The 12500-nt window shown below is 44.7% G+C and overlaps 1 protein-coding gene across 1 annotated transcript in view; it reads right to left on the bottom strand.

The window, feature by feature from the left end:
• nlgn2a (neuroligin 2a) overlaps positions 1–4189 on the bottom strand; it is a 61561-nt gene extending 57372 nt beyond the window's left edge. The window contains exon 1 of the mRNA XM_068710461.1: positions 4044–4189. Within this exon, the coding sequence (XP_068566562.1) occupies positions 4044–4164 (121 nt within the window). The 5' untranslated portion in view covers positions 4165–4189. The remainder of the gene's footprint in view (positions 1–4043) is intronic.
• Positions 4190–12500: the final 8311 nt, after the last annotated feature.

Below are 12500 nucleotides of genomic sequence, written 5' to 3'. Positions count from 1 at the left end.
TTCAATACTTTTTGTACCTAGATCAAGCAAAAAAAAAAAAAAGGTATTTGTAGGGTTTTTTTTCACCCAGCCAATCACAGCAAGCTTTCGATTTAATGCGACGGTGCGATTGGCCCACTACCGCAGTAACCACAACCCACATGGTCCGTGGTTTGGAGAGGTCGAGCGCGGTGCATTCGACGGGAGGTTGGCAGTTCAGCGTGCCGAGATGCTCCCAAAACATTTGAAAGTGTGGCAATAACACTACACGCCGCTGGCGTCTGATTCCAAAAAAAATATGGTGTTGGTGACATTTAATGCAACGGAATGCATTCACATGATGGGTACTGAATGAAGTAGTCTGCTGGTATCGGTATCACATCTTCATCTTTTAAACGATACCGTGAATACACTGGTCACTCAAATGTCCTTCACTATCATCTTCCTCTCTAGCTTAACTAGTATTTCTTTCTATTTCTAGTATTTGGTACGGGATTACACTTGTAGAAAAGTCCAGTGGCAGAGAACTTCTTTCATCTTACAATCTGTTGCTTTCCAGATTTGCGAGACATGTTTTAAAATACCAGCTTTAAGTTTTAATAAGCACCAGTGCATTCTAATCATCAGGATTAGTCAATACGCTGCTAAATTGAAAACACACAGCAATGCAAAAAAAAAGAAAAGAAAAAAAAAGTGCAACCTTCACAGTAACTTGTGGTCGGCTTAGTAAACTTTTGGACTGCTGACTGAAGCTAAAGCAAACATCTATAAACTCCCAATATGTGCTGGAGAGATTGAAGATAACCGTTTCTGTCTGGCAGGCACGCAGTATTGAGTTTGCATTTCACATGACCACATCTAGCTCCTGTATCAATAATTCCCGCGCTGCCCTTCCAAATCAGCATGTCCGATTGCTGAAGCAAGAACACAAACACAGTGGGAGCCCTCGCAGTGTATCCACAGAGCAGACATTGATATGCATGAATGCACACAGCTACACATGCTCGACGCACACCACCTCTAAAAAACACACAAATGCGCATTTCTAACCCCCCATACTGGTCTCTCTCTCTCTCTCTCTCTCTCTCTCTCTCTCTCTCTCTCTCTCTCTCTCTCTCTCTCTCTCTCTCTCTCTCTCTCTCTCTGTGTGTAAAATGCCATCCATCATGTAGGATGCATGGTGCGAAAGATTACTCACATTTCTCCTAATCATGGCCAAATTGCACTGGATGGCTCTCATATTTGGGAGGGAGCTGCGGTGTTCTCTTTGCATACAAATGACAAAAGTCTCCCTCTCAATTTGCTTTCTCCTTGATGCGAGAGATGCCACCAGACTAGCGAAGAGAGAGAGAGAGAGACGCGTAAAGATACTGGGACAGGAGATGAATAAGATCCAGTCCTGCCTAATGCACATCCAGTGACATGGAAATAATCGGAGACAATGTGGTACTTCAGCGTTATCTTCTCTCGGAGTTTAATCAAATTCAGTAAAAACCACGGGAGTCACTCACTTTATTATCCCGAAAAACTAAACTTCTGTTCATAATCCACTCACTTGAATTCCTTCTGATCAGAATTATTTTACATCTAAAACTCTAAACGACAAAACAGTTTAAAGAATTAATAATTTGTTTAGAAAGACTTTGTCTCATTATGAAGCCCATTTTGCATCAATTAAGAACTCGTCAACCGATCTGATAATAAACCAAACATATTCACAAAAACAACGTGGTCGGTTTGACTGCGTCAAAGGAAACTCCCGGTTACAAGTTGGACCTTTTTTTTGTCATGATAACACTGCAATCATCAAAGTCACTCCTACACAACTCCATGTCTCCATGTCTCCATGTCTCCATGTCTCCATGTCTCCCCATCACTACACATACGACAGGTTGTCGTGAAACCACTTGGAGGTGGAAAAATAATAATGATAATAATTCCCTGATTCCATAATAAAACTGTGTGTGTGTGTGTGTGTGTCGTGTGTGTGTGTGTGTGTGTGTGTGTGTGTGTGTGTGTGTGTGTGTGTGTGTGTGTGTGTGTGTGTGTGTGTGTGTGTGTGTGAGTGAGAAACCAGCAAGAGTATACGCTAGATTAAAAAAAATCATCCAACTGAAAAACCCATCCCAGTGTAGCCAATGAAAATAACTAGCAGCACTAGTTCTAAAAGTCATTAAATGTCGTCTGCAACACTGACTGCTCGTCCCTTCAGGCCTCCCTCTAAAGCCACTCCCCCAAAATGATCAATATGAAGGAATTCAAAGAACATGTCTATTGTTAGCGCTCATAGCCGTCACGCTAGCAGCTCGCGGAGGACTCCAGTGACGTGCAACGAGAATGTCGCACACTGGTTGGATCTTTGATAATAGTCGAATTACAGAATTGAAACACTTTAGGTAATTGCAGGCAAATAAAAGAAGTCTGTCATCGTTGTAAACGCTGTGTAAGTCTCAGAAGAAGCACACAGAAGCGTCCTTCAAAAAAAAAAAAAGAAACAAAACAAATGCGGAGCAGCGGATTTTAAACAGCTTCCAGCAGCCCACTCTCTCTTTGGCTAATGAAATATCTAATGCACTTCGTTTCCTTTAGTTAGCACCTGCCTCCTTAGAGGCATGTTCCTCCTCTCCAAGCTAAATGACTTGGTCTCAATAGAGCGAGACAGAGCGCGGTGAGTAACAAAGAGGAGAAGTCAAGTGGTGTGGGGGGTTTTTTTTTTTAGGAAAAAGATGACGAGCTCGTGCCAGAGAGCCGAGGCGACAGACGACTCTCTCTTTATTCAGAAACCTGGCTGTGGCAGAACCTCATGCGACCCGAGCAGACTGCTTACAGTACGCCTCCTGCACTCGCTCTGTCGAGCCACATTAACTCCTTTCCAAATCCCCCACCTTCAATGCGCCGTGTGTCTGGCAGCGACGGCTCAAAAGTGCATCATAACCGTGCCTTCTCCGACCAAAACACACCGTCAAGGCATTCTCCTTTTTAATATCCTCGCTCTTTGTGGAAATGAATTATACAGCCGCAAAAGAGACAAGGTTGCAGGCGCCGGGGAGACGGCACGCAGTTAAAATGAAGAATTGTGAGGTGCATTTCTGTGTCAGTAAAAATGCCAGATCTGTATCTGATTTGCATGCTTGTTCCCGTCTCGGCGTTCTCCCTCTCATAAAGGCCTTTTTCCGAGAGAGTTACTAACTGGAGACAGTATGCAGGACTCGCTCGCCGAATAAATAATAAGAGTGAGTGGTCACATGGCGGGAAGGTCAAAGGTGGTGCAAGTCCATAAATCTCCTTCAAGCCTAAGGTTGTGAATGTTTGCCTGTTGAACTCGCTGCTAAAAGAGACAGAGATACAGAACTCTCACCGCTTGTAATGAGATGAGGATATTTCTCACCTCGGTACTTGAAGAAATGCTTATTAGAACAATGAGAAAAACAACGTTTTCGCTCGCACTCCCACAAATGTATCTGTAATCCATCTCCTTATCTGTGAACATTTTAGGCAAAAAAAAAAAAAAATGGTTTTCAATTACAATCCGGATGAAAAGAAGATGAAGAATCTGATCAGATCTTCTAAAAACGCTGCGACAGTCTTTTTCGTGCGAATCAAACGCTCCTTTTAAACCAAATTCAAACATTTACTGTCGATTTGTTTGAGTAAAAATATTAGTGACATGATTGCTGTGCTTTTTCTTGATGGAGGGGGGGGGGTTGAAATGGCTCGCGGGCCTTTCATGAAACCCTTGCATTCAAACAAAGTGTAAACACATAATCAGCGTTCACACCGGAATAACCAACAAAGAAAATCCATAAGAAAAGTGAGCGCTCATGATCGACGCCTGCACTCGTTGTCATTATATTGATCATATTGTATTGAAGTCGTACATCACCGACTTAATCAAGAAGAGTCTGCTGAGAGAAATCGACTTTGCGATTATGATTGTTTTGTGATAGGAGTGAGGAGATTGAACGTATTATCCGCCCGTTATCGTCAGAGGAACAGGAACGTCTGCGGGAAGCGTGTGTCGCTTCGCTCGCCGTTTACTCGGTGAAGATATCCAAGTCACTTACCGAGCACACCCAGCCGGTAGTTCATGGTCACCACGATCACGTTGCCGTAGGCGGCCAGGACGCTGGCGTCAAACATGTTTCCGGTGCCCTCCATGTAGGATCCTCCATGGATGAACAGCATCACCGGCTTCTTCCTGCGGTCCCGGATATCTAAACACACACACACACACACACACACACACACACACACACACACACACACACAAAAAGAAGTCAATAACTGTATTTACACCTCTCATATTCTATTTGATCACATATTGTGTTGGACCATAATATACTGAACAAATAGTTTTGTATCAGAGCTACAAGAGAATAATCAAACGCTTCCTGGGAATTAAAGCAATAACGTTGGAAGACAATCAGTGAAGGTAGCGTAGCATATCAGAGTTAGCCCGCCTCTGACGGTCTATATGTCACGCTGAGGCCCCAGATTGACCAACACCGACGCAATCTTAAGCACAGCGCACAAAGGTTGAGTCCAATTGGTTTGGCAGAAATAAGTAATTAGTTCAAACTGAGAATTTACAAACGTTTGTTCTTGCAGCCAGAGCTCAAAGTGTGGGCGTCCAAGCTCACCCCGAAGGAAAGATGTTCTAACGGCCGTGTAAAACGGAGCTCTGGGACGACAAATAAACAGAAGGCAACTGGGCAACAAGAGGGCAATTTACTGGTAACAAAACAAAAACAAAAAAAAAAGCCACAGTGGGACGTTGAGGAGTTACTGTACATTAAAGCCAAGTCTGCAAAGAGAATAGCTGGGGTCCACAGAACATCCTGTGTGCAACCAACAGATAATAAATGGCCACTGGCTCTTAATATATCATGTCTCCGATGAATTTCCATAATTTCCTCATTTTATTTTGCACATTGGAACTTGGAACTCCCATAAATGCAAATCGCAACTCGCCCTGAGCTGCAGGGACAGCTACATCAACCTATTTCTGGGTCGATTACCCTGTGGGGAATCGCTAGAAAACATCGCTTTCTTTGATGCCATCATTTTCTTTTTGCACTGGCACAAATTGTTCGTGGATGCTGCCTTGAGGTCAACAAAATGGAAAGAGAGCTGAAAAAGTTCCATGTGATAATGTCATTTGTATCATTGGGATACATGACACAAAGTTTGGGTTAGGGATTGGTTCTTGTGAGTCTTAGATTGTTATTTTTTCTTCAAACATGAACAAGTGCTTTCCCTTTTCTTGATATCATGGAGTCATTCTGCTTTTTAGATACATCAAATGATTGAAAAGAGTCAAATCACTTTGGAATTCCACTTCAACAACTGTTACTTAACATATCAACCCTGTAAAAAGGAATATTTTGCGGGAGCTGAGGGTTAAATCGAATTGGCGTTCATTTAAACCGCAATGATACACTCTAGCATCATTCTTTCAAAATGCATGCAGAACACTTCAGAGTCAATGTCAGATGCTTCAACATATGCCTGCCACCACAGTGCTGTGTGCATGCAGCCTGGTCCCTGGTGGGCCCTCGTTGGCCTTTGAACCAGTCTACCATGGTGACTGAGAGCAACGATACTCCTGCTCCTGCCAGGAGCCTACGGTAGCATATGGTGCACAAGACTTAGAACTGTGGCACAGTGACAGCGCCTGTTGGCTTCTGTGTGTGTGTGTGTGTGTGTGTGTGTGTGTGTGTGTGTGTGTGTGTGTGTGTGTGTGTGTGTGTGTGTGTGTGTGTGTGTGTAGGCCTGGGGATATGAAAGAGTAGTAGTGCAGAACAACCACATAAATAACCACGACAGCTGCTGTTAGAAGGGAAGAGAGATGGAGGGTGTCTGGCTTCCTGCGAAACCTGCTTTGGTATTTATATACAAACACACACACACACACACACACACACACACACACACACACACACACACACACACACACACAGAACAGATATGTGACATGCCTGCTGAAACATGCATCAAACCTTTCAGCCCAGAATATGCACCCTAAAACACCCACGATGCACTAGGGTACCGCACACAGTCATACTTAATGCATAGGCAGAGCTAAAGTCAGGCAGACACTCTCACACTTGGGGGGGGGGGGGGGGGGATTTACAGGCAGCTGCAATGGAGAGTCGCTATGGCAACTGCCTCCCTTCAACTTGTTTCCACCTCTCCTCTCCTCTCCCCTCCTCTCCCCTCCTCTCTCACTCCCCCCACGTGAGCCACTCTCACGTAGACAAAGTGTCATTGACTGTTGCCGTGGCAACATATTGCTCTTGTGCATCTCTAACCCCGTGATGCCCTTCGCCACATCTCTGAATCTCATTTCATTAGTGGCAAACGGCCACGTACACACACACACACACACACACACGCACACACACACACCTCTGCATTGTGAATCAGGAGATGAAGACTGACAGCCACTGGCATCATGGGAGACAGACTGCAGATGCACTGATGTACCCACCCGCACCTACATAAGACACAAACGCGCACACCAGGCAGGCTGTCACAGTTGACCTGTAGACTCGGTGTCCATGGATCACTTACAGGGCGAATCGTTCTGGCACAGTGACAGATAGGACTGAGGCCCTCGGGGGTGACAAGCCTTCCCTCTCTCTCTCTTCCTGTCTCTCTCTCTCTCTGCCTCTGGCTTTGTCCTGTTGCTACCACAACAAAAGTTTAGCATGCAATGTCCACAGCTGGGCGCGTGGTTCGGTTCCCAGTCTCAGGATTCACATGTGATCCCCGTGTGGGATGAACTGCTTTTAAAGCTTACACCAAACAGCTAGCCTTCATAATTCATCTCATTAAAAAATGTAAATGTTAGGCAGCAAATAAAATAACAACATCATCAGCTCTCCTGGGAGAACATGTGGTATATGTAGAATATTTCCTGTACTTGCTTTTCCTGAGTTTTTTCATTCACAACCCGTCTGCAGACAAACAGAGCCGGCGCTGAATGACAACATCACGTCTTGCGTTCCATGTATTGTTCTGCGTCCAGAATATACAGGCAAAAAGCCTCGACAAATCCATGACATCCTATGCGAGATTATGGACAGATGGCAAATGCTTCCGCACAGACGCGGAAGGCAGAGACTTATTCGTAGTGGCGCGGCGGGGGGAAGCGCCGATTTTTTGTGTTGGACTACCGTTTACACGTCTAACTAAAAGGAACAGCAACAGGTCAAAAGTCACCAAAAGACATGGCTGAGAGGTTTTCTCTTTGCTTGCTTTCACTCTTTGCTTGTTGGAATAAGTTTGTTTGTCTAATCAGTGATGGGAAGTAAAGTACAGAGTACATATTTGAAGTTATTTTACTTTTAAAATAATGTCATACATCTGGGTTTCTGGAGTGCCTTCAAATCTCCAAACTATGAAATCAGACGTCAGTTTTTTGTGTGCTGCAAAGATCACACTTCCTATGTCACACGCAAGCTCATTAGAATACACCGCCCACGGCTTAAGAACTATCTTTGCAAAGGCTTAAAGAGACAGGCGCTACAGCGGGGAGGATGAATACAGACACCTTCAGTCAGACAGTGTGAGAAAAATAATGTGTTGTTTTGAACATTAGAGCATGTAAACACGTCCCAGTAGAAAGGCAAAATACAAGCATGGACCTGACAACGAGCCACTCGCCACCACCGCCGTTGCTTCACATTAAAAGCCTATTTTGACTTGCGTCAAAAGGATCACAATACTTCTCCCCACCACTGCAGTAAGAAACTCTGTTAGAAATAAAGACGTGAATTACTACTGACGAGAAAATACCGACAGGCTGTGCTCATTTCTCATAACAGCACCTCACCAACAACAGAAAGCACTAAAAGACAAAGAAACAATGATTAACTGGAAACCATATTGAAAGGTCGACAAAATCAAAACGCACCAAACGATGCCGCTGAAATAAATTGGCAAACAACAACAACAACAACAACAACAACGACGACGACAAAGCAAGATGGCAGAGAGCAGCTGAGGGCCGGTACCCCGAGGAGCTTAGCATGGCTGCTGATCCGCTCAAGCAGAACGGAGACAATGAGACGATTAGGCCCTGAACTTGTGTCGAGTGTTCCAGCTTAGCGCCGCCGCCCACCGCCGCCCCTCGGAGACGCCACCCTCTGGTCTCCCGATGACACGCGAGGCCTTCCGCCTTTCCACCGCGCTATCAACCCGACTGATTAGTCGCGGGGACGGAAGCGCGGTTCCGCCGCGCCGCTGGGCTGTGCGTCACTGTCTGCTGTTGATTTTATGGGAAATGATGTGTGCTGTCGGTAAACACCGATAGAGCCGGCCGAGAGGCAGAGGCAAGATTGATGCACTTGAGTGGCACGGCTGAACTTCAGGGTGTAACAGGAAGAAAAACAGATAAAAAAAAAAGCCTTAGATTATCAAGTCTACATTCATATTTTTCTTCTTCAACACCAAGAAGAAGTGACTTCAACCACATCTCGTCTGACTCGTCTTTCCCGGTAGCTGCGACGGCAGAAAGACGGCTCGCCGTAGAGGACTCTCACTTCTTAACAGGAGCCGGCTGAGATATCATCTCCTCATACGTTAAACAGAGCATGGAGAGGCGGAGGGCCCTCTCCTTACAGAGAGACGTAATTTAAAATAAAGATATTGAATCGCGTCGGGGTGAAACGGCAACTCAAGGTGCGGCGTGCAGAATTTCACACCTTCTCAAAATTTGCATTTTCATTTCTCCCATAAAAGGCTCGACTTAGTGTGCTTTTCCACCATTTCTATTCTAGTGTGGATAGGCCAGGGAGTGTGTGTGTGTGCGCACACAAGCACGTGTGAGGCGGGTGGTGGTGGTGGTGGTGGTGGTGGGGGGGGGGAGGTAAATATTGACCTTTTACTCCAAGGTTCCAAGCTGTAATAATAGGGAAATTGCTCACAGCAAATGATGAACTGTCATCAGTGTGCAAATACACAGAAGCTCTTTGTACTAGTGGTCCAATTAACAGAAAGGTTACAGAGTGATGAAAATATTGTAACAGTGTAATGGAAGGAATACATTTCTGTATATTTTCATATTTCTGAGACCTGTAATTTAAATCATGATGGATTGGAATTATTACAAATCTATGAGAAAGTCGAGCAGTTTAAGAAACGCATAGACAGTACATCCCCGATTCATAAGGTAGAATATGCTCTGGAATGAGGCTTTGCTCTAACTATGCCAATCACATATCTTACATATTCAGAAGAAAAGTCTCAAAAGAACAAGATTTTAAACATTTTTGACGCGCCAAAACTGAAGATCTTGTTTTGATCGCAGCAAACAGTGAAACACAATGAGATTAGCTGTCAAATACCACTGATGGATCTGTAAGAACGGCTGATTCTGATGGAAAATAAATCCAGTAGTCACCAAAGGTCTCATATTGCAAACCTTGAGTAAGTCGTGAGCAACATGAAAGGAACTGCATTCAGGAAAAGCTAAAATAATACACTGCACTGTCAACTAACTGTGTGTGTGTGTGTGTGTGTGTGTGTGTGTGTGTGTGTGTGTGTGTGTGTGTGTAACAGTAGGTCAGTGGCAGGCTGATGTGATAGAGGACTGGAGGTGGAGACAGACACAGGGTGATGAATGGGATGTGATGAGATGCACAGCAGCAGAGCTGGCCTATAGGCCACCGAGCAGGGCGAAGGCTTAATCGTTAGAGCACAATGGATCAAGGCAAAGGCCACACTGATTGCATCTGGGACATGTGTGAGTGTGAGTGTGAGTGTGAGTGTGTGTGTGTGTGTGTGTGTGTGTGTGTGTGTCCTTGCGCTGGTATTAGAATACTTGTGAGAATCAGCTGGGTTTCTGGATACGAGGAATGAGCTTCTTCAAGGAAAGGAAAGAAAGAAAAAGAAAGACTTTTCCCTCTTTTTTTCTGGTGTGTTTTTGCATTTCTCTTATTAATTTCGACACAGACTGATAACTGTATCCAAACAATCCAACGTACAACATTTCTATTCATTCTAAGGCATCTCTCAAGTGTCAGTGCCAGTGTACTGTGAGCCTCTTAACACTGATTAAAGTACGCATTATTATATGAAGATGATTAACTATAACTTTATTACATTATAAAGTGTTTTTGCATCAAACAGGTCTCTTGTCACACTATCTAAACCCATCAAATACCTGTTTTGACACAGTTAGAATTGGATGAACCACCGGCTGCATTTGTCCACTGCTTTCCATTTTGCACATGAACATATGGTTCATGTGCTCGTCTGTCGAGGGTTTATAGGATAATCACATTAGGTGGAATAAATACACTGACAGAAAAGCTGGGCCTAGTGTGTGTGCTTGTAAATATCCATGTGTGTGTGTGTGTGTGTGTGTGTGTGTGTGTGTGTGTGTGTGTGTGTGTGCAGATGATTGGATAGTGGTAGTTTTACCAACGGATCTTTTGAGCAACTAAAATTAGTTTTTGGAATGAAGTAAGTTTCCCTGCTGCTCATTTAAGAAAGACCACCGCAGGAAAAGGTTATCTTCGTTTATATTATCAAACGAACAAATCTAGCCACATGGCTAACGCTAGCCATGCTAACGCCGGCTTCCTTGTTGCACCTGGTTCGTTTACCTGCTGCTAGCATTAGCAACATGCTACCACTGGCAGCCTGGCTACTGTCCAAAAAAAACAAACAACGATATCCAATCTAAACGCCGAAGGCAACATTATTCTAGAACTATAACATTGTGCAATCAACATATATTCCATAATAAGTTAAAAGAAAAAGAGTTGTCGATAGCCGCTTTTATTAAAGCCTGAATACTTAATTTGCTATGCAGGCATTGTAAGAGAAAATGTTTCTGCAAAAGTCCAACATCATGATCCATTAGAAGAAATCCATAAAAATCAAAGAGAACCTCAAAGCTCCACCAGTTCCCCACTGGTGGAAACACACACACACACACACACACACACACACACACACACACACACACACACTCCTGTTGCCTCTGTTCTCGCTGTGGGGCTGTGGGGACCAGCATGGAGTTAGGACGCTCCTCGCTGTGCTGTTAGTACTCCGTCTACACCGACTTCACCTCCTGCGACAGCGACAGCGGGCAGACACCCACCTGACAGCTCAATATGCTTCCAAAGATCCGACCAGCAACCCCTCCAGCTGAACAGCTCAACAGCTTCTGCTCTAAAGCCAGCAGATGTGTCGACATCATCTATCTTGTACTGTATTTAAAAAAAAAAAAACGACCACTGCTATTATATACATAAATATTGCTCACGCTGATTTTCGGTTTCGTGACATTTGACATTTCATTTGTTGTTGCAAAGAGCAGAGCACCTGCTCCTTTTGTATTTCGAGCTCAACGCCTCCTGCGCCGACTTTCCTTTCCTCAAATTAGACGGCAATGCTTCTTCTTTCCTTCAGCAGATTAAGTGTGGGCGAGGTAAAAATAAAAAAAAAGAGCGAGGCAGAGAAAAAAAAAAAAGACCAGTTGAGGCACTGGGACTAAGAATCGGCGCCCTGACCCGTCTTACAACAACAACACGCTCTCATTCGACTCAATAACATCTCCAAAAACACAAGTGCTCCTCTCTAATTTCTCTTGCTGTCCATCTATCGCTCCTTCGCTCTCCACCACCTCTTCGCCCTCTCACTGCCACCCGCCAGCAAGTGCTCTTCCTGTCTCGCTTCCTTTTGCTCTCAATCTATCTTGTGTTCTTCGCCGTTCGCTCCTCGCTCTCGTCCTCCGGCAGCCACCAGCCTGGCCTCTCTCATCCTCTCCACTTGTTCGTTTTCTGATCTCCATTTTCTCTGCTTTAACCCCTTCCTTCTCATCTCTCGCTCCGTCTCAGTCTGCCACTGGCTCGCTTCTCGCTGGTAGTCTGTAACCTCTCTCACACCTCCTTTCAGTGGCACTCATGGTCTTGCTTTCTTTTTTCTCCATTTCTTTGTTCCTCTCGCTCTCCATTTGTCTTCCTCTATCTTTTTTCTCATCTCTCTGTCATAGGATTTTGTAGCACTCCTACTGTTGAATTGTATCTCTCTCACCCCCCCCCCCCTCCTCTCTCCCATCTGTGTTATAAATAGAGGTTGGATTAGGCTGACTTTTTGTTTTGCTCACTATTAGGGAGCGGATCAATTCCACAAATTGAGTGGATGGGGACGTGAATGCACGCACACGCACACACACACACACACACACACACACACACACACACAGCCCTGCTGTCCTCCAAAATGCCACAGTGACAAAGACGATACAATCACAGGCATTGTCCTTGTTCTCCCACTGCTGCCTCCCTCTTCTCCCCCATAACAGTCTTCTTCTCTTCCATTTTCCACATCCCTTTCTTTGAGCCTTAAGCCTTTTGGACTTCCGTTGAACCGTCTCCTCTTCCTTCCTTTCCTCCCTTCCGTTCCTTTCGTTCTGCATGTATTTATCTCCACATTCTTTATGTTTGACAAAATACCCTGGTTTGTATGTGATTTCCACGGTTTGTTTGACTGCGTGGGTCTTAACA

This window comes from Cebidichthys violaceus, unplaced genomic scaffold (assembly GCF_023349555.1).
Source record: "Cebidichthys violaceus isolate CVI_PGR_0920_01 unplaced genomic scaffold, fCebVio1.0.p SCAF_156, whole genome shotgun sequence".
NCBI lineage: Eukaryota > Metazoa > Chordata > Actinopteri > Perciformes > Stichaeidae > Cebidichthys > Cebidichthys violaceus.
This window is presented reverse-complemented; position numbering and strand designations above follow the sequence as displayed.